This window comes from Mirounga leonina, unplaced genomic scaffold (genome assembly GCF_011800145.1).
Source record: "Mirounga leonina isolate KUSES-001 unplaced genomic scaffold, KU_Mleo_1.0 Mir_152, whole genome shotgun sequence".
Classification (NCBI taxonomy): Eukaryota; Metazoa; Chordata; class Mammalia; order Carnivora; family Phocidae; genus Mirounga; species Mirounga leonina.
In genome coordinates, this window is record NW_023270380.1 from 12,567,322 (window position 1) to 12,589,306 (window position 21,985).

Consider the following 21,985-nt stretch of genomic DNA (forward strand, 5'->3'; position numbering starts at 1 on the left):
TTCTTTCTTTCTTTCTTTCTTTCTTTCTTTCTTTCTTTCTTTCTTTCGAGTCTTTATCAGTTTGTTGATCTTTTCAAAGAACCAGCTTCTGGTTTTATTGATTTGTTTTATTTAGTTTCTGTTTCATGTATTTCTTTGCTAATTTTTATTATTTCCTTCCTTCTACTGGCTTTGGCTTTTGTTTGTTTTTCTTTTTCCAGCTCCTTTAGGTCTAAGATTAGATTATTTATTTGAGACGGTTCTTGCTTCTTGAGATAGGCCTTTCTCTCAAGAGTTTCTCTCTTAGAACAGCTCTGCTGCATCCCAAACATTTTGGACTATTGTGTTTTCACTTTCATTTGTGTCCATGTATTTTTTGATTTCCTCTTTGATTTCTTGGTTGAACCAAGATTTCTTGGTTGAACCATTCAGCATGTTATTTGACCTCCATGTGTTTGTGTTACTTCCAGATTTTTTTCTTGTGGTTGATTTCTAGTTTTATAGCATTGTGATTAGAAAAGATGCATGGTATGACTTCAGTCTTTTTGAATTTGTTGAGACTTGTTTTGTGGCCTAATGTGTGATCTATTCTGGAGAATGTACGGTGTGTACTTGAAAAGCATGTATATTCCAGTTTTAGGATGGAATGTTCTGAATATATCTGTTAGGTCCGTCTGGTCCAGTGTGTCATTCAAAGCCCGCCTCTCCTTGTTGATTTTCTCTTTAGATGAGGCATCCATTGATGTAAGTGGGGTGTTAAAATCCCCTACTATTACTGTATTAACTTCGATTACCCCTTTATGTTTGTTATTAGCTGCTTTATATATTTAAGTTCCCTCTCCCTGGGGCAGGGACACTTTGGAGCAGTGCTGGCCCCTGTCAGTGCTGCTTGTACCTTGTGAGGCTTGGGGCACTGCTTTGGATGGGCTCCCACTACAGGGTCGGAGGGGGCAAGGCCACAGGAGAGTGCAGGGGCAGGGTGTGTGTTGTTAGCAAGGTCTGTGCAGGGGTGTTGTGGGAGGAGGCCTGGAGCTACTTTAGGAAAGTGCCACAGGGCTGTAGGGGTGAATCCTCAGGAGAGTGAGGGGCGCGGGGTATAAAAGTTAGGTAAGGAGTGTTGGTGTGTTTTGCTGGTTCTTGCATGCAACCCAGCAACCAAACTCCTTACTTGTCCTCATGTCAGCTCATTTTGACAGCCATTTATTTTTTTAAAATATCAAACTAAAAAGAAATGATCTCCTGGTTGTAATAATTATATACAGTTGATTTCTCTCCGGTAGATAATGCTAGACAAAGACAAGGCATTTATCACAGATAAAGATACGAAGGCAGGGCCAAGGCAATCAAAGTGAAAGATCCTTTTTTCTTGTGAAGCAGCTTTATTCCAGTGACCTTATTTCTGTTATTCAAAACCACTAAGGGGAAACTGATGAATATTTGAGAAAGACAGTTCCTGTGCCCCCCATATTACTCCAAAAAAAAAAAAAGTCCTGGCTTAAAAAATCAGATATGCCAATTTATTAAAGTCTAAGAGTTTCACATGTGAAATGTCTTTAAGGAATCCCCAAGTTATTTTCCTTTTGGCTTTCAGGAATGAAGTCAAATAATTAAATATCAAAGAGCATGAAAGTACTTTTCCTTATTTTTTTAATTCAGTGATTTATCAGGTGAAAAGGCAGGACCACAGCGAAGATGAGCAGCACTTTTTCCATATTTGTCTACATGTCCATCAGCCAGGAACTGTATGTTGATTGAAGTTGGCTGTATTCTCAATGAAAGCCTGGGGCTGTAGAAAAGAATGAGTTTGGCAGGACAGTGGGGAAACAACAAAATTATGGTAATCTGCTTAATCTTATTGCTAGGAGAAGAGAGGGAAGAGAAGATGGGAGAAAAATGAATTCAAATAGATGGACTGGAGAGGCAAAGAAAGTAAGAGGAAATGTAGCAAATTGTCAGGGAAAAGGGATGAGCAAAATACCAGATCATACCAAGGATGAATTTAAGCCTCTTGGCTCCAGTAAGTGAGAAACTCCTACCCTGGAAGACAGGAAAAAACCAGGCAGGGCATTTTTCCTTTAGAAATATGTCTGATTTGTTTATTATTTTTGCAGCTATCTTGATCTTAGATCTTTGATCATTCTAGAATATAAACTCATGGTTTAACAAGTCACTTAAACTGATAGGTGACACTAAATTGAATTCTGTTTCAAAGCCCCAGACATAGAATTCTATCTGTGCTTATCGTGATCAAAATTTTACTTACAAATAATCAATAGGGTATTAGCAGCTGTCCTCTCAAAAAATACAAGATAACTTCATTTTTCCCTACTTCTTTTGTCTGCAGACAACTCTGTCGTCATGGGAAGATACCAAATAAAGCCATTTTATTATTTCAGTCTTGGTGTGAGATACTAGATTTGCAGTGTAAGGGTACATAAGAACACAAGCTGCCATTTCACTTTGGGCGAATTTGCTTCAAAATAATGGCTAGGAAAATGAAGGCTCAACCTTTATGGCAACAATTCAGTAACAGAGAGGTGATCAAGGTCACTCGACTGCACCAACATCCATCACACAGCATGATCACACAGGTATTACTCATTTGGTCGCACAGAAATGAAGTCATTATAACCAAGGGCTGTGTCACGAGATCAGCATCTGCTGCTCTGGAAAGAAGCCGCTCATCTTTGCCTAATGGTTTATATTTGAGAAAGGTCTCAGCACCCAGAATTTAACAGTCCATGTCATTAGCTTGTAACTATTTTTAAAAGAAGAAAGCCCTTTTGTTTCCTTTATTGCCATATTTCTTATGCCAGAATGTCAGAAGTCATAAAACTTGTGAGGTTTTAGGGGGTGTATTTTATTTTATTTTTTTTTAAAGATCTTATTTATTTATTTTAGAGGGTGGAGAGGAGTAGAGGGGGAGGGAGAGAGAATCAGAAGCCCCACTCCATGCCCAGCTCAGAGCCCGACGAGGGGCTCGATCCCACGACAGCGCCATCATGACCGGAGCTGAAACCAAGAGTTGGATGCTTAACTGACTGAGCCACCCAGGTGCCCAGGATGTATTTTATTTATTTATTTATTATTATTTTTTTTAATGTAAAATGTTTTTAGTTGTTTTTGAAAACATTTAAAAAACAATTTTTGAGCACTTTCAATAAAAAAAGAGAACTGAAATGCTACTGCAATATTCATCTACTGTAGTTTCAGCAGGTACAACAGACAACAAAACACTGGGGAAATCTGACTTTTTGCACTAAATAAAACATGAAACAGGGCTTGTTTTTTGTCATTTATGGTGTAGTAAAGCACATTATAGTACAAGACTATTATATGAACCTCAGATGCACTGCACACACACAAAAAACAACTTTCCTTCTTTTCAGTTCAAAAGTCAGTGCTTATTGCAATTATATGCAAAATTATTTACTTCATGAAGTCTTATCACGATAAACAGTATGAAAAATGTTTTAAACATGAAAACAATGAAAATAATTTGAGAAAAGAACATATTCAACAATAACTAAGCAGAATTAGTAAACATAAAAAAGTAATAACTTGTGAATAACTATGCTTGCCTGGTTAACACTGAACCAGCTTTAATACAGCCAAGGGGGAAAAAAAGTGGTTACAGGAATACCTAGTACTGTACAAGATAAGTCAATAACACTCATGCACATTTTGTGATCATGTATTAACATGGTGAAGCAAACTAAATTCTTCCTGCTGTAATATTCTCATGTAAGAGAATAAGAAATAGAAATATCTCATTGAGATCAATGCACATTGCTACATAAGACAATTTTATCTGTCACTTTGATGACATTTTGTCTTTTCATAATGAAACACATTTAAAAAGTTTAATCTGTGGACTGTATTGGTTGCATTTATCCTAAGAGATGTGCCTACCCCAGGTTCAACAAATTTAGTGCAATATATGAGCCCCAGGAAGTTTGCTGGACGAATTCAACCAGATTTAAAGTGTTTGCTGCAATACTGTACAGAGGGTTAAAAATCCTCCAGTCTTTATATTTTCATAAAAAAAGATTTCCATTATTTTTGTATTAGTAGGATGCTAATAATGTAAACAAGGGATTAGAATGGCCTCAAAATCTCCTCTTCGGAGTATCTTGTATAGAAAGGCTCCCATCATTTGTCAAAAGAAATCGCACAGTTTCCTTTGGGTGTTGCATACTTTGGGGTGCAGTAGTGCCATGTCTCAGGGTACAGTGAAGAAGTAACTAGCATCAAGAAAAAATATCCAACAGATCACGAAATCAAGGTAACAGCAAACACACACAAATGCCAATGACTAAGACATTCCAATATATAAACCTCTGAGCCAACCCTAGCACCGTTTATTTATCAAAATATGTTAATACCCTACCTTGCAAATTTATTGAACATTTAAACCTTATTAAATTAAACCCTTCATCACATTTGTTAAATATTCATTGACTGTAGTCTTCTGATTGGCTTACTAATTAAAGGAAAGCTTAGCTAGCTAGGTTCAAGGTAGCATAGCAGTGGTTTAATGTTAGCTTTAAAAACATAATGGCAATTTTTCTTTTTTTTTTTCTTTAAAGATTTTATTTATTTATTTGAAAGAGAGAATGAGAGACAGAGAGCACGAGAGGGAAGAGGGTCAGAGGGAGAAGCAGACCCCCCGCTGAGCAGGGAGCCCGATGTGGGACTCGATCCCGGGACTCCAGGATCATGACCTGAGCCCAAGGCAGTCGCTTAACCAACTGAGCCACCCAGGCGCCCACTTAATGGCAATTTTAAAATCTATTTGAAAGTAATCCTAAATTCACTCAGATGGAGCTGTCAACTAGTGAGCAGATTTGTGTCAACAAGAAATTCGTAAATAATTATTCATAAAACAAAATGGGAGCCATACAGAGAAACATTTTAAAACACATCCTGAGTGCTTCTTTTGCAACTGTGGTTATCACAATAAATAAACTAAGCATGTAATAAAATGCTCCTCTTCTTCAAGTACTATTGATATCCCCTTTGTTTTATCAGCGACATAAAGATTTGTGGCTTCAGACCTCAGGTGGTGAAATGTTTTTTGTTTGTTTTTTTATGTTATCTCCCTCTGGTTTATTTGTTTTTCAAAGGGATCCCATGATCAACTTGTATTACTATATTCAGGAGTGAAGGAGTCAGTCACTAAATTGAGGACTTAGGAATATTATAATTAAAAACTCAAATTAAATCTTAAATAGTATTTTTATATATGCATGTAGCCGTTGTGATGAAACTGAGGAAATGCTTTTATTTTCCTTCTAAATTCCCCTATCTCAACTACCAAATAATAAAACATAAAGTATTTTTCTAACACGCTTGTACTTATTCTATTAAATTACAATATTTGGAGTTATTTTACTTGTGTGTGTGCGTGTGCACACATGTACATGCATGTCTCTGTGTGTGCTGGCTCCATATTAAAAATCAAATTTTAAAATAAGACTAATGCAAGGTCACAAATATAAATGGCTACTAGTTTTTCCTTTAAAAAATTTTAGTGCAGCTTTTGCTTTCCTTAAATTAATGTTTAATTTTCCATTATTTTCTCCTATTTAAGCCCTTCAAAATGCAGGTGCAAATGGTACTGAATCCCCAGAAAGTCCTACAGAGATTTTTTTCATTCTACAGTAGCTCTATGCTTCAAGCCTAAATACCGATAATAACCTGAATATTATGCCTGTTTCAAGGAAAACCTTCTTGTCTACAGTTTACCTTAGCTATGATTTCATATCTAAAAGATAATGCCAACAACAACAAAAAATAGCCTATACCTAAAATCAATGGTTTCCTCTACATTCTGTGCAGATCAACTGATGAATTAGAATGAACTTACACAAAATAAAGATCTAGAATGCTCTTGTAAATGCTGGTTAGTCAATTGTTTACTAGCAAACAATGTGATTAAATGGGGGAACATTACAAGACATTCTGTCTTCAGAAACTTGTTAAGAACTGAGGTAAGTCTAACCATTTCCTACTGAAGAAGAAACCACTTCTGCCGCAAACTCTTTTAAAATGTCACAATTAATATTAAGTGTTTCTGCTGCGGGAGGCACTTCCATTAAGACAAATACAATACATATGTCTTTAGATACAGTGTGCTACATATTATAAAACACTATTTAACCCAACATTTCAATAGTAGGATGGTCCTTGCTTTCTATCCACTCAAAACCTGATGAAGTCATAGAGCTCATGGATTCACTGCAAATTTGTTGAAATAATGGGTCATTCTTTAATTCTTCCAGTGTAGCTTCATCGTCTTGTCCCTGCTGACGACCTGGATCAACAGTAGGTTTGGGTCTAAAGTGTTCAAATCATTGATGCTGCCTGAGAGCTCAGAAGACAGCCTGATGTCACTCGAGAAATCAGACGCAGGATTAGTGAGGTCGGACGCTACCTGACCTACCAGCTGCTGGTTGGTTTGCAAGCTGTCTCCACTCAGCAGGTCTTTAACAGTGCTACTGAAATCTAGCTGTTGCTCTCCGATTTCTGATTGTGCTTGATTATCTCCAGGAGAAAAGCTGATCTGATCGGTGCTATGACTTTTAGTGAGGTAAGGTGGTGTTTGGAATTCATGAACAGAAGTGCTGGAATCAATCATATTCTGCGGATTGGCACTAGGAAAAACAGTGGAAGTCTCCAAAATCTGAGTGAGATTCATCCGGGCTGTGTAATTGGAGGGCAGGTTGTTCACGCCCAAACCTCTCCCTGAGTCATCATTGTCAGAATCAAGTTTACTCAACAAGACACTGGTTATTTTTTTTTTACTGTTTGTTTGCTTCTGGAGAGCATTCGGGAAGGCTGTCTGCATCATGACCGTCAATGGAACTGATTGACTTCTTTGAGCTATGTTGTTGGCACACGCATCTGTGTGAACATTTGTGAAAACGTGAGCCTCTGGGGTTACTGGACTTCCAAAGTGGGTCACATTAGATCGGGGGATATTAGATACAGGGTACAGGGTGCTTCCACTAAGATTACGTTGGCGGTGAACAGCAGGGCTCGCACTCCGGCATCTGAAGTTGCTGCTGGCAGATGAATTAGTCCCTTTATTATCAAGAGGGGCAGGGACTGCAAAACCCTCCTGTTTGTTAGTGTTATTTATAGTGGCACCTTGATGCTGCACAGGAGAGACAGGAGTCAAGCGACCGAAATGAGTGTCATGATGTCTGGATTGAGACTGGTAAGACTGTCCAGGCACAGCAAAAGCATGAGGTTTCCTGAAACGGTCTTCCACTAGTTCCTGATAGCTTGGGAGAATGCCATGGCCAGAAACTGATGAATTACTAACCCCACTATACCCATTATTCATCCATTCAAGCTTGGTTTTGTCAGGGTGTGTGGCCATGGGTCTTTGCATCGGTTTCACAGGACTACTTGAGATAATGCTGACATCATGATAGAATGTGGACTACCAATGGGTGTGTGTCGGCTACTTCCTAAAGCATTATCCACAGGTGTGGTCTGGGCTAGCCTGGAGCAAGGGCTCTCCCGTGACAGACTCTGAGACCCAGCAATCATTTCTGATGTTGGAGTTGGGGTTGGGGTTGGGGTTGGGGTAGGAGTGGGTGTGGGTGTGTGGATCGGAGTGCCATTGCTGTGGATTGGATGATAGAAGTGGGTACTGGAGGCATGAGATGACCTTGGAGCTCCTGGAGTTACTGACTGACTCTGAAGGGTCATTCCCAAACAGTTACCGTAAGAATGAGAATTGTTCGTTGATATTTGCTGCTCCATAAGCACCAGCTCTTCCACAATACTATCTTGTGTAAGCTCATCATCAAAAGGAAAGTAGCTTTCATTTGTTTGGGAAACAGAAGGCTCAAACTCTTTCAGTTCAGACTGTAGAGGTAACTGATCTGAAGACTGTGCTTGTATTTGATTCAAAGAAGATTCTTGTATCTGGCTATGCAGCTGCTGGGTATAAGTGTCCTGTGGCATTCCTTCCAATTCCCAAACAGATTTCTCTAAGTCGTTGTTATCAGAGTGCTCAGGAACTGTCATAACACTGATATCTGGCTGTTGTTCACAGCTGGCAGATATAAACTCAGAATCCTTACTGACCTGCTGCCATTCATTTGAATTAAAGCTGCCATCTGGTTTTGAATCACTGTCCAAAAGAAAGACATTCCCTTCAAGTTTTACTTTTATATCTGGAGATGATGATGGTGTTTGCTGTTCTGAAGCTGAATCACCGGCAATGAGAGCAGAAGAACTCAAGAGTCGATTTGCCACTATGTGCGAATTGACATTCATTGATACCTTGCTAGGAATCTGAGCACTGGCTGTTGAACTTTCTATTTTCCCTGAATGTGGAACCTTTTGGTCCTTCTCAACACTGCCTGGTTTCTGACCTTCTAGGATGACTGCAGAAAGCTGTTCCACAATTGGTTTCTTTATGGGAGGCACCTGGGACTCTTGCAATGCAGAAGACAGTAGCTTTCTTGGACTTTTAGTGCATAATTTAGGGTCTTTATTTATTGAGTCACCATTAGCTGGTGAGCTGGTGCTGGTGAAAGTTAAGTTCTGAGTGGCAACTGAGAGGGTGACAGTGCTTGGATTTTTGCCTGTCGAAGCGCCTGGCAGAGTTTCAGTACAGCAGCTTTTGCATTTGGTCCTCTGGTCACAGACCTTGGTTGCTTTCGCTTCAGTGACACCTTCATTTGAAGGTTTTTGCACTACTCCATCCGTATTACTTTTCTGCCCCCAAAGGGCACTAGGTGTTGTTTTGGGAGCTTTAGTCCCATCACAATTCTCTTGGCACTGTACAGGATGCTCATCTGATGATGTTTCAGGGTCCATTTTGACTTCCACAGCAGATGCTCCCCCGGTGCTGCTGGTCCTGGATCCAGGAGACTGAAGTGAAACAGCAGAACCATTCTTGATCTGTGGAATGGTCCTTGATTCTTCTGTTGTTCCTGTAGCACTGTTCACTGAGGCAGAATGTTTAAGAGGGGCACTACTGTTGCTGGGCGTGAGGGATATTGCTGTCATTTTCACCACATGTAGAGAACTCATGTGTGAAGTGGGTACAAAAGCGGTTTTGATGGGACTGCTAGTAAAGGGGACAGTAGTTGGGGAGCGAATGGTGAGTGCACTGGTGTTGGCTGGTTTGGGTAAGATCTGAGGGTAGCGGTGCCGGGCAGAACGATCCCCACCAGGACTGGCTGGAACGTTCTGAGGAGTCTTTGGTGCCTGTTTCACAGACTGCATGCGCTGAGTGACCGCTTGTACATTGAGGGGAAGAACTTTGCCGTCAGAAGAACTCACTGGACTTGGTGAAGTTACCAACTGCCTGGTCCTCTGGACCGGAATGGGACTAGGGGCAGCTGCCACAACGATACCAATAGGCTGAGGAGAAAGGATTGCAGGATTTCCATTAGACAGATGAGTCACTCCATTGGTTGTAGCGCCTTCTGCTTTTTTGCCTGAGGATTCTCCTGGCGAAGGGGACCATAGTTTCTGTTCTTGCTGCTGCTTCTGAATTTTCCGTTGCAATTGCTGTTTAGCATCACTAGGAGAAGGCAAAGTCTTCACTTGAGGCTGAAAAGAATTACTCTCAGCTGTAGGTATAAAAGCAGATGGCGGGGTAATTCCTTTAATTCCTGGTGGTGCTGCTGCCATTGCCGTTAGAGCTGTGCCATCGACTTGGTGCCTTTGTAATGACTTTTTACAAGGAAGCGTGCTAACTCCAAGACCGTGTCGAATGGCTGGCTTAACACTTTCTGGGCCCATTCACACACAAGACGGCAAGCAGAAGAGAGAACTTCCTCATCAATATTTTAAAGCTGCCCAGAAGGTTCCGTTCCTTCCAGCCCATCTCCAGTTTTGTGAAAATCAAGATTGGGCAGTGTTGGCATATGAACAAAAGCTTTTTTCCTTAGTCCACTGTAGCGATATTTAGATTTGCCTCTTGTGCCCGGATGACGTGCCTTCATGTTTGGAAAGACATTTTTCATGATCTTTCCAAAGTCAGCAGCACTTAATGGATGGTAACCAAGATGGTCACAAGAGCTCTTGTACTCATCATAGACTTCCTGTTTGGGCAATGGAGTCTCAGGACGTTCTTCTAAGGTATTTCGAATCCAGGAAAAGGCATGCATTTGCTGTGCCCGACTAGATGACACGGCATTCTGATCACTTTTCTCTCCATTGCTGAGACCAGAAGGCAGCTGAAGGTAGAGGTAGAGTTTCTCTAGGTCTGTAAAATTCTCAACTTCTTTCGAAATGCAGTCCACTTTAGATTGTACAGTTTTGCAGATGGAGTTCTTGATCTTGTGTTGCAGTGTGCTGGCCTCTGTCCCTGGCAGTCCGGGCACAAGGGCTGGCAGAACCACCCCCGAGTTGGGGGCGCTGGGGGGAAGCTGCTGATGGGCATCAGGCTGCTGTGGTGGCGGCTGTTGTTGTTCCTCTGCCATCGCCTTTAGGTAATTCAGTCTTGAACGGAAATCGCAAGTCAGGAGCTGGGCGCCCAGGATGTATTTTAAAAGATGTGTCAGAATGTGCTCATTGGATTCAACTGTAGGAGACCCTATTGAAATCACAGAGGATGGAATTTCAGTCCCGTCTGTGACATAGAAACAAGTTGTGACCATGGATGACTTCTTTAAATTTGTTCTTGGTTTGTTTGTTTGAAAGCCAATAGATGCCTTTTGTATTTAATGAATTTCTTGTGAGGTCACGGGAAATCATGTCTTTGATGGAAGTGTAAAACTTTATGCAAACGTAGGAGTGAGAGCTCAAGTTCACCTGTTTGGTTCCAACCGAGGCTCCACTGTTTGCTGGTTGGGGAACCTGGCCAAGTAATTTAACTTCTCATGTAAGCCACGGGGATGATGAGGATTGTGATGAAAATATTAGTAATAAATGTCTATCTCTTCAAACTGCTTTAAAGAAACAAATAATTAGGATTCTACCTGTCAAGTAATTAGCATTCTTCTGACAGAGAAAGGAGCCAACAAATATTCACTTTTGTTGATGTTGTTAGAAAAATTGAAGTACAAGTCATTCAGTGCATTTATTCTGAATTGGGTAAATAGGGGCTTGAACACTGTGTTTATCTTTGGGGTAAGATGAACACTAATGACAATATTCATGATTTTTTATTTTTTTATTTTTATTTTTTTTATTTTTTATTTTTTATTCTTATGTTAATCCCCATACATTACATCATTAGTTTTAGATGAAGTGTTCCATGATTCATTGTTTGTGCACAACACCCAGTCCTCCATGCAGAATGTGCCCTCCTCAATACCCACCACCAGGCTAACCCATCCTCCCACCCCCCTCCCCTCTAGAACCCTCAGTTTGTTTTTCAGAGTCCATCGTCTCTCATGGTTCGTCTACCCCTCCGATTTCCCCCGCTTCATTCTTCCCCTCCCGCTACCTTCTTCTTCTTTTTTTTCTTAACATATATTGCATTGTTTGTTTCAGAGGTACAGATCTGAGATTCAACAGTCTTGCACAATTCACAGCGCTTACCAGAGCACATACCCTCCCCAGTGTCTATCACCTAGTCACCCCATCCCTCACACCCCACCCCCACTCCAACAACCCTCAGTTTGATTCCTGTGATTAAGAATTCCTCATATCAGTGAGATCATATGATACATGTCTTTCTCTTTTTGACTTATTTCACTCAAGATAATACCCTCCAGTTCCATCCACGTCGTTGCAAATGGCAAGATCTCATTCATTTTGATGGCTGCATAATATTCCATTGTATATATATACCACATCTTCTTTATCCATTCATCTGTCGATGGACATCTTGGCTCTTTCCACAGTTTGGCTATTGTGGACATTGCTGCTATAAACATCGGGGTGCACGTACCCCTTCGGATCCCTACTTTTGTATCTTTGGGGTAAATACCCAGTAGTGCAATTGCTGGGTCGTAGGGTAGCTCTATTTTCAACTTTTTGAGGAACCTCCATACTGTTTTCCAGAGTGGCTGCACCAGCTTGCATTCCCACCAACAGTGTAGGAGGGTTCCCCTTTCTCCGCATCCCCGCCAACATCTGTCATTTCCTGACTTGTTCATTTTAGCCATTCTGATTGGTGTGAGGTGGTATCTCATGGAGGTTTTGATTTGGATTTCACTGATGCTGAGCGATATTGAGCACTTTTTCATGTGTCTGTTGGCCATTTGGATGTCTTCTTTGGAAAAATGTCTGTTCATGTCTTCTGCCCATTTCTTGATTGGATTCTTTGTTCTTTGGGTGTTGAGTTTGATGAGTTCTTTATAGATTTTGGATACTAGCCCTTTATCTGATATGTCATTTGCAAATATCTTCTCCCATTCTGTCGGTTGTCTTTTGGTTTTGTTGACTGTTTCCTTTGCTTTGCAAAAGCTTTTTATCTTGATGAAGTCCCAATAGTTCATTTTTGCCCTTGCTTCCCTTGCCTTTGGCGATGTTTCTAGGAAGAAGTTGCTGCGGCTGAGGTCAAAGAGGTTGCTGCCTGTGTTCTCCTTTAGGATTTTGATGGACTCCTGTCTCACATTGAGGTCTTTCAACCATTTGGAGTCTATTTTTGTGTGTGGTGTAAGGAAAGGGTCCAGTTTCATTCTTCTGCATGTGGCTATCCAATTTTCCCAACACCATTTGTTGAAGAGACTGTCTTTTTTCCATTGGACATTCTTTCCTGCTTTGTCAAAGATGAGTTGACCATAGAGTTGAGGGTCCATTTCTGGGCTCTCTATTCTGTTCCACTGATCTATGTGTCTGTTTTTGTGCCAGTACCATGCCGTCTTGATGATGACAGCTTTGTAATAGAGTTTGAAGTCCGGAATTATGATGCCGCCAGCTTTGCTTTTCTTTTTCAATATTCCTCTGGCCATGCGGGGTCTTTTCTGGTTCCATACAAATTTTAGGATTCTTTGTTCCATTTCTTTGAAAAAAGTGGATGGTATTTTGATGGGGATTGCATTGAATGTGTAGATTGCTCTAGGTAGCATTGACATCTTCACAATATTTGTTCTTCCAATCCATGAGCATGGAACGTTTTTCCATTTCTTTGTGTCTTCCTCAATTTCTTTCATGAGTATTTTATAGTTTTCTGAGTATAGATCCTTTGTCTCTTTGGTTAGATTTATTCCTAGGTATCTTATGGTTTTGGGTGCAATTGTAAATGGGATGGACTCCTTAATTTCTCTTTCTTCTGTCTTGTTGTTGGTGTATAGGAAAGCCACTGACTTCTGTGCATTGATTTTATATCCTGCCACTTTACTGAATTCCTGTATGAGTTCTAGCAGTTTTGGGGTGGAGTCTTTTGGGTTTTCCACATAAAGTATCATATCATCTGCAAAGAGTGAGAGTTTGACTTCTTCTTTGCCAATTTGGATGCCTTTGATTTCTTTTTGTTGTCTGATTGCTATGGCTAGGACTTCCAATACTATGTTGAATAGCAGTGGTGATAGTGGACATCCCTGCCGCGTTCCTGACCTTAGGGGGAAAGCTCTCAGTTTTTCCCCATTGAGAATAATATTTGCTGTATGTTTTTCATAGATGGCTTTTATGATATTGAGGTATGTACCCTCTATCCCTATACTCTGAAGAGTTTTGATCAAGAAAGGATGCTGTACTTTGTCAAAAGCTTTTTCTGCATCTATTGAGAGGATCATATGATTCTTGTTCTTTCTTTTGTTAATGTATTGTATCACATTGATTGATTTGCGGTTGTTGAACCAACCTTGCAGCCCAGGCATAAATCCCACTTGGTCCTGGTGAATAATCCTTTTAATGTACTGTTGGATCCTATTGGCTAGTATTTTGGTGAGAATTTTTGCATCCATGTTCATCAGGGATATTGGTCTGTAATTCTCCTTTTTGATGGGGTCTTTGTCTGGTTTTGGGATCAAGGTAATGCTGGCCTCATAAAATGAGTTTGGAAGTTTTCCTTCCGTTTCTATTTTTTGGAACAGTTTCAGAAGAATAGGTATTCATTCTTCTTGAAAGGTTTAGTAGAATTCCCCTGGGAAGCCATCTGGCCCTGGGCTTTTGTTTTTTGGGAGATTTTTGATGACTGCTTCAATTTCCTTAGTGGTTATAGGTCTGTTCAGGTTTTCTATTTCATCCTGGTTCAGTTTTGGTAGTTGATACATCTCTAGGAATGCATCCATCTCTTCCAGGTTATCTAATTTGCTGGCATAGAGTTGCTCATAATATGTTCTTATAATTGTTTGTATTTCTTTGGTGTTGGTTGTGATCTCTCCTCTTTCATTCATGATTTTGTTGATTTGGGTCATTTCTCTTCTCTTTTTGATAAGTCTGGCCAGGGGTTTATCAATCTTGTTAATTCTTTCAAAGAACCAGCTCCTAGTTTCGTTGATCTGTTCTACTGTTCTTTTAGTTTCTATTTCATTGATTTCTGCTCTAATCTTTATGATTTCTCTTCTCCTGCTGGGTTTAGGCTTTATTTGCTGTTCTTTCTCCAGCTCCTTTAGGTGTAGGGTTAGGTTGTGTACTTGAGACCTTTCTTGTTTCTTGAGAAAGGCTTGTATTGCTATATACTTTCCTCTTAGGACTGCCTTTGCTGCATCCCAAAGATTTGGAACAGTTGTGTTTTCATTTTCATTGGTTTCCATGTATTTTTTTAATTCTTCTTTAATTTCCTGGTTGACCCATTCATTCTTCAGTAGGATGCTCTTTAGCCTCCATGTATTTGAGTTCTTTCCGACTTTCCTCTCGTGATTGAGTTCTAGTTTCAAAGCATTGTGGTCTGAAAATAGGCAGGGAATGATCCCAATCTTTTGGTACCGGTTGAGACCTGATTTATGACCTAGGATGTGATCTATTCTGGAGAATGTTCCATGGGCACTAGAGAAGAATGTGTATTCCGTTGCTTTGGGGTGGAATGTTCTGAATAGGTCTGTGAAGTCCATTTGGTCCAGTGTGTCATTTAAAGTCTTTATTTCCTTGTTGATCTTTTGCTTAGACGATCTGTCCATTTCAGTGAGGGGGATGTTAAAGTCCCCCACTATTATTGTATTGTTGTCGATGTGTTTCTTTGTTTTTGTTATTAATTGCCTTATATAATTGGCTGCTCCCAGTTAGGGGCATAGATATTTACAATTGTTAGATCTTCTTGTTGGATAGATCCTTTAAGTATGATATAGTGTCCTTCCTCATCTCTTATTACAGTCTTTGGTTTAAAATCTACTTTGTCTGATATAAGGATTGCCACCCCAGCTTTCTTTTGGTGTCCATTAGCATGGTAAATGGTTTTCCACCCCCTCACTTTCAATCTGGGGGTGTCTTTGGTTCTAAAATGAGTCTCTTGCAGACAGCATATCGATGGATCTTGTTTTTTAATCCAGTCTGTTAGCCTGTGTCTTTTGATTGGGGCATTTAGCCCATTTACATTCAGGGTAACTATTGAAAGATAGGAATTTAGTGCCATTGTATTGCCTGTAAGGTGACTGTTACCATATATTGTCTGTGTTCCTTTCTGGTCTATGTTGCTTTTAGGGTCTCTCTTTGCTTAGAGGACCCCTTTCAAGATTTCCTGTAGGGCTGGTTTTGTGTTTGCAAATTCCTTTAGTTTTTGTTCGTCCTGGAAGCTTTTTATCTCTCCTTCAATTTTCAATGACAGCCTAGCTGGATAGAGTATTCTTGGCTGCATATTTTTCTCATTTAGTACTCTGAATATATCCTGCCAGTCCTTTCTGGCCTGCCAGGTCTCTGTGGATAGGTCTGTTGCCAATCTAATGTTTCTACCCTTGTAGGTTACATATCTCTTCTCCCGAGCTGCTTTCAGGATTTTCTCTTTGTCTATGAGACTCGTAAGTTTTACTATTAGATGTCGGGGAGTTGACCTATTTTTATTGATTTTGAGAGGGGTTCTCTGTGCTTCCTGGATTTTCATGCCTGTTTCTTTCCCCAAATTAGGGAAGTTCTCTGCTATAATTTGCTCCATTATACCTTCTGCCCCTCTCTCTCTTTCTTCTTCTTCTGGGATCCCAATTATTCTAATGTTGTTTCGTCTTATGGTATTGCTTATCTCTCGAATTCTGCCCTCATGATCCAGTAGTTGTTTATCTCTCTTTTTCTCAGCTTCTTTATTTTCCATCATTTCATCTTCTATATTACTGATTCTCTCTTCTGCCTCATTTATTCTAGCAGTTAGCGCCCCCATTTTTGATTGCACCTCATTAATAGCCTTTTTGATTTCTACTTGGTTGGATTTTAGCTCTTTTACTTCTCCAGAAAGGGTTTCTCTAATAACTTCCATATTTTTTTCAAGCCCAGCTAGTATCTTTAAAGTGATGATTCTGAACTCTAGATCTGACATCGTACTAATGTCTGTATTGAGTAGGTCCCTGGCAGTCGGTACTACCTCTTGTTCTTTTTGTTGAGGTGATTTTTTCCGTCTTGTCATTTTGTGCAGAGGAGAATAGATTAATGAGAGAACAAAATGCTAGCAGAGTAACCACGTCCCCAGAAAATATACTCTAAACAAATCAGAAAAGACCTGAGGCAGTGGGATAAGAAAGGGAAAGAGAGAAAAAAGAAAAAGAAAAAGAAAAAAAAAAAGAAAGATAAAAACAAGAACAAACAAAACAAAACAACAACAACGAAAGGAAAACCAGAATGTGATCAAATATGATCTATATGGTATATAGATCAGTGCCACACACTAGATTTGGGGTGTATTTTGGTCTTTTAGAAGAAAGTGCCTCCCAAAATTTTAAAGAAAGAAAAACTTATATATGTACAAAAATAAGGGTTGATATGATGAAGGGATGGAATATGACTGTAAAAATGGAAATTATAAAAAATGTTATAAAAGGAATTGATAAGAAGTTGTTTGAAAAAAGAAAGAAGAGGATTTAAAAAAAGAAAAAAGAAAAAGAGAAAAAAAAAAGGGAGAGAATGTGATCAGGCAGGGGAATAGAAAGCACCATATACTAGAGATTTAGGGTATATTTTAATCTGTTAGAAGAAACTATCTCAAAATTTTAAAGAGAGAACAACTTATATATATAAGCCAAAAATATGGGTAACTACTATGAAGGGATAGAATATGACTCTAAAAATGAAAAATAAAAATGTTTTTTTTTTTTTAAAGGGATTGATAAGATGTTGGTTGAAAAAGGGAAAAAGAAAAATTCAAAAAAAAGAAAAAAAGACAGTTAAAAAAAATTAACTTTGAAAGACTAAAGAATCATGGTAAAAAAGCCGTGAATTCTATGTGCAGTATTCCCCTAGCGCTGGAGTTCTGCCGTTCTCATTGATCGGTAAACTTGGTCTTGGCTGGCTGTTCTCGCTGATCTTCTGGGGAGGGGCCTGTTGCCGTGGTTCCCAAATGTCTCTGCCGGAGGCGGAATTGCCCCGCCCTTGCCCCCTCCCGGCTAAGTAATCTGCTCGGGTTTGCTCTCCGGGGCTTTTGTTCCCTGCGAGCTTTCCGTACAGCTTTGGAGGCGGAGAGTGAAAATGGCGGCCTCCCAATCTCCGCTCCGGAGGAGCCGAGAACTCGGGGCCCCACTCCTCAGTGACCCCCAGAGAAAAGCCGTCAGTCACTCCCATCTCCCCGGTCTCCGGCCGCACCCCGTGCTCCCCCGGCCTGTGACCGCGCGCCTCTGTCTCTGGCACCCGACCCCGGGTGGAGCCTCCAAACCCAGCAGATCCCTGCGGTGCACTCCTGCGCAGCTCCTCCTGGGGAAGGAAGGTGAGTGTCCCCGGATCTGCCGCTTGTTGGGTCCCTGCTGGAGGAGCAGGGGCCCGACTGTGCCGCGGATCACGGTTTATGGCAACCCCGAGCTGAGAGCCCGCGCCTGGGCTTCGCCTCTGCAGCCGGCTTCCCTGCTCCGATACCTGGGAGCTCTGCCACCCTCAGGCACCCCCAGTCTTTCTGTGACCCCGAGGGTCCTGAGACCACACTGTCCCGGAGGGTTCCACCCCCCGCTTAGCCACTGGAGCGACGTCCCTTAGCGGAGCAGACTTCTAAAAGTTCCGATTTTGTGCTCCGTGGTTCTATCACTTGCCAGAAGCGGCCGATGGAGGCCCCTCCCCCGCCGTCTATCCTCCCGAATATCTCCACGGATTCACTTCTCCGCATGTCCTATCTTCCAGAAAGTGTTCGCTTTTCTGATGAGAGAGTTGTTGCTGTTCCTTTCTTCGATCTCCTGTTGAGTTTGTAGGTGTTCAGAATGGTTTGATCCCTATCCAGCTGAATTCCTGAGAGGAGACGGAATCCAGGTCTCCTACTCCTCCGCCATCTTGCTCCGCTATTCATGATTTTTTAAATAGGAAGCCTTGGCATAAGTTATCCACAAATTACGTCTCGCAAACTAAGATTTTTCTCTACTGAAATATGGCAGCAGTTTCTACTATGTAGATCAAGATCTAAACGTGAACCCTTGTAACTTGTTCTCACTTACCCACCATGCAGGGAACTGCATGATTCCAAAATCAGAGAAGGGACTGATTCAAAGAGTGCAATTTTTTCCTAAAGGCCACTTTTAAAATTTGCTTGAATTCTTGGGGTGCCTGTGTGGCTCAGTTGATTGAGCATCCAACTCTTGATTTCGGCTCAGGTCATGGTCTCAGGGTCATGAGATCGAGCTGTGGGCTCCACACTGAGCACTGAGTGCCGGGCCTGGAACCTGCTTAAAATTCTCTCTGCCCCTCCCCTGCACTAGTGCATACTCTCTCTCTCTCTCAAAAAAATTATCTTTTGCTTGCATTCTTTATGATATAAAGTACTTCCTGAAGCAACCCACTCTCTGTAACCAAAGAAAGAAACTTCATGTAGGTTTTTCAGGTGCACTGACTTTCAGTTTCAGAGGGTGTCCCCTGAGCCCCTGATTTTAATGTTTCCAGTTACAGACCCCGATGGGAAAGGACTCAAGAAGTCACCCAGTTCCCAGATGGCCTCCCCCATTCAAGGGTTGTCTTCTAAGATAGATCAGCCTTGACTCTGTTTCCATTTTCAGAAGCACTGATGAACCTTAACCTTCTAAATCGTTCCTTCAGGGTTCAGTCCTGTATCTTCCAAATTCCCAGGGTAGGTTGGAATTCATATTGGCTCTACTTACCTAGAGTCATATTTATCCTGTTTGTGAACTAGGTCAGGTATAAATCTTAAATTTGTGTGAATGTTGATTTCCTCAGTTCAATTGAAAGTTTCTTGCAGACATGCTCCTTTTCATTGACCTTGGCCGCAGACTAGGGATTCTGGCAGAAAGACCAAGGGATGGCAGATTTCCATAAATGCTTTAGAATGGCCATAAACCAAGAGCCTCTAAATAGATATCATTTATCTTCTAGGCACAAGGACTGGAGTGGAGGGGAGGGGATAGATGAGAAAGAATAGAAAAGAAAAAAACTAATATTTATTAAGGAGCTGCTATGCATCAGACATATTGTTCTTTTCTAGGTACGTGTAGTATCTCATTTCATCAGCCTTGCAGAGGAGATATTGTGGCCCAATTTTGTAGGTGAACCTAGGCTAAGAGAAGTTAAGTGACTTATTCAGGGTCGCACAGCCGGTTTGTGGCAAAGCCAAGAGTCCAGGTCTGTCTTGATACCTGCTTGTTCTCCTTTCCTGTTAACACAGGATTATACCCTATAAATGTTCACTGCATATCTCATCATATGAATATGAAATTAATGGGGATGTTAAGGAGGAAAACACACACTGTTAGACCTTGAACTAGGAAGTCAATTAACCCTGTGATTTTAGGTATTTTCTCAATTTACCCAGAAAGCCTAAAGAAATGTTGAGGACTCTGGGGGTGCCTGGGTGGCTCAGTCGGGTAAGTGTCTGCCTTTGGCTCAGGTCATGATCTCAGGGTCCTGGGATTGAGCCCCGCATCGGGCTCCCTGCTTGGCAGGAAGCCTGCTTCTCCCTCTCCCTTTGCCCCTCCTCCTGCTCATGCTCTGTCTCTCTCTCTCTCAAATAAATAAATAAAATCTTAAAAAAAAAAAAAGAAACATCAAAGACTTTACTGTAATAAAAGGTTTAGAAAGCTTTATGGAATATTATTTATAGGAAGTGAATTTATTTCAAAGCTGGTCAGATGCTCTGCACAGGAAAAACATTAAAGTTGTTGGGCTTCACTGTAGCCAAGTAGAGGGGGGGATCTAGAGGTGGTTGGGAAACCATTCAGCTGTTCAGTGTGTGCAGGAAAGAACCTTCCAGTCTCCTGGAGCAGCTGCTGATGTTCCTGGAGCTCAGCAGAGGGGCAGCGGGCTGGAGGGGCTGTGTGTACCTGTTGTTTGGGTTCCTGCCTTCTTTGGTGTTCTTATTTGCTGCCTGGTACCCCTTGGCTCCACCCTCTGTCCCTGTTTGGTTTTGGAGGTCTCAGCTCTGCGGCCTCTCCAGTTCTCCCAAAGCTCTGCTATGGCTCTCATCTGCCATTATTTCCTCACTCATCTTCTTCCTCCTTGCTGATTTTTTAAAATTTCTGCACTTTCAGTATAATAGGTTTTATTTCCAGAGACCATGGAGATAAATGCACGTGCTTGATGTCATGCACACACTCAATAATATACATGTGTGTTTGCTTATTCTAAGGTGACTTATTTCCATTATAGTTCTTATTCACTTGCCTAATTACTCTGTTTTTCTCTCCTCTCCCTGTCCCCTAATTTCCAAAGCATCCTATCTATATTCCTTATCTTAGAAAGCTCATTGTTCCCAGAGCTTATGGTCTCACCTCCCCAAACTCACTCCCGTTCTCACCTTTGAAACTCAGTCTCCTGTGTCCAGCGACTCACAGTGAGATGCTTTTGCTTTAAACCGTTAATACTGACTCTATCATATCCTCATGAAGTGCACCCCAGTTCCATTTCTTATATTGGCACTCCTCATCGATAATAATAAATGACGGACATGTATTCAAAGTTCACTGTGCTAGCTATTATCCTAGCCTCTGAAGAAAGCATTCCAGTACATCACAAATGACAAAACCAGGATTTGAAGTCAGTCCTATCACATGACATGTACTGTTACCCACGCTGCCTTGTTCTGTCCTTGCCACTGAATGAGGGAAGTGAGTCCCATCCCCCCACATCAGAGGAAAGGCATTTAGGTTGGCTAATTTAGACACTGCCTTGCACATGGGAGATCATCAGTAAATATGTGCTGTTGTATCTACCACATAGTCCTCTAGATTCATTGCAGTGAAGAATTGTTTTAAACCACATATCTCATGCAGGTATGGTTTCCAGACACTAGTAACGAAAATGGCTGCACAAAAGATCTATCATACAGAGAGCTATGTTTGCCAAGTAAACCCCGGTTTTACACTAATCTAAGTGAGTGCATGGAGAAAGGAGAGAAAACAAATACTCCCAACTCATTGTATTAAAGTATTCCATCCCATTAAATGCTTTAAGGTTTGCTCTTATTTCAAGTTTGTTTATTTATTTTTATGTACCTTTTTAGACTTAAATCTTTGGAGGGCATCTCTTGAACTCACTTTGAATGTTAGGTGGGGCACAGCAGAGGCAATGAGATGCTTCTAGACAATGATTAGAATTCAAAGAGCAGAAAAGAGATGGAATGATTAATGAGTGAAATATGTGAAAAATCACATTTGGAAATTAAAAGTGTTAATTTACTTTAAATATTTTTATTATGTAGCAAGAACTCTGCATGGACCAAGACAGTAAGACCCATAATATATTTCTCTATACTTTAATTACTTTTTTCATCTGAGTTTGACAGTGTGATCCTTTCTCTCTCAGTTTCTGAGAAGTTGTTAAGTTGAAGAGTGCATTAGGACAGGAACTAATGGAAGTGGCTTGATATCTTTATTTCACAGGCAATGAATAATGAGTAGTTTGTTGGTGATTTATGTAAATCTAAATATGAGACAATACTATCATGCACTTCATAGTCTGTGTCAGAAATTCTGTCATGTCTAGAAATAAACAATTATCCATATGTCTTTTTTACGAAAATCTTGATTTGTACAGTCACTTGATAGCATTATAGTTTTGTCCACAATCATAAAATTAA

The 21,985-nt window shown here is 40.8% G+C and overlaps 2 protein-coding genes across 2 annotated transcripts in view; one reads left to right on the plus strand and one right to left on the minus strand.

Moving 5' to 3' along the window:
* The window catches only part of PRKG1 (protein kinase cGMP-dependent 1), a 1,253,946-nt gene that overhangs the window by 41,350 nt on the left and 1,190,611 nt on the right, over window positions 1–21,985 (plus strand). The gene's annotated exons all lie outside the window — the stretch shown is intronic.
* On the minus strand, window positions 6,022–10,436 carry LOC118012976 (DNA-binding protein RFX7-like). The gene is given in 4 exon segments (XM_035008598.1): window positions 6,022–6,304; window positions 6,307–7,422; window positions 7,425–9,654; window positions 9,657–10,436. Coding segments are annotated over 4 exon segments (4,293 nt in total). The 3' UTR covers window positions 6,022–6,137.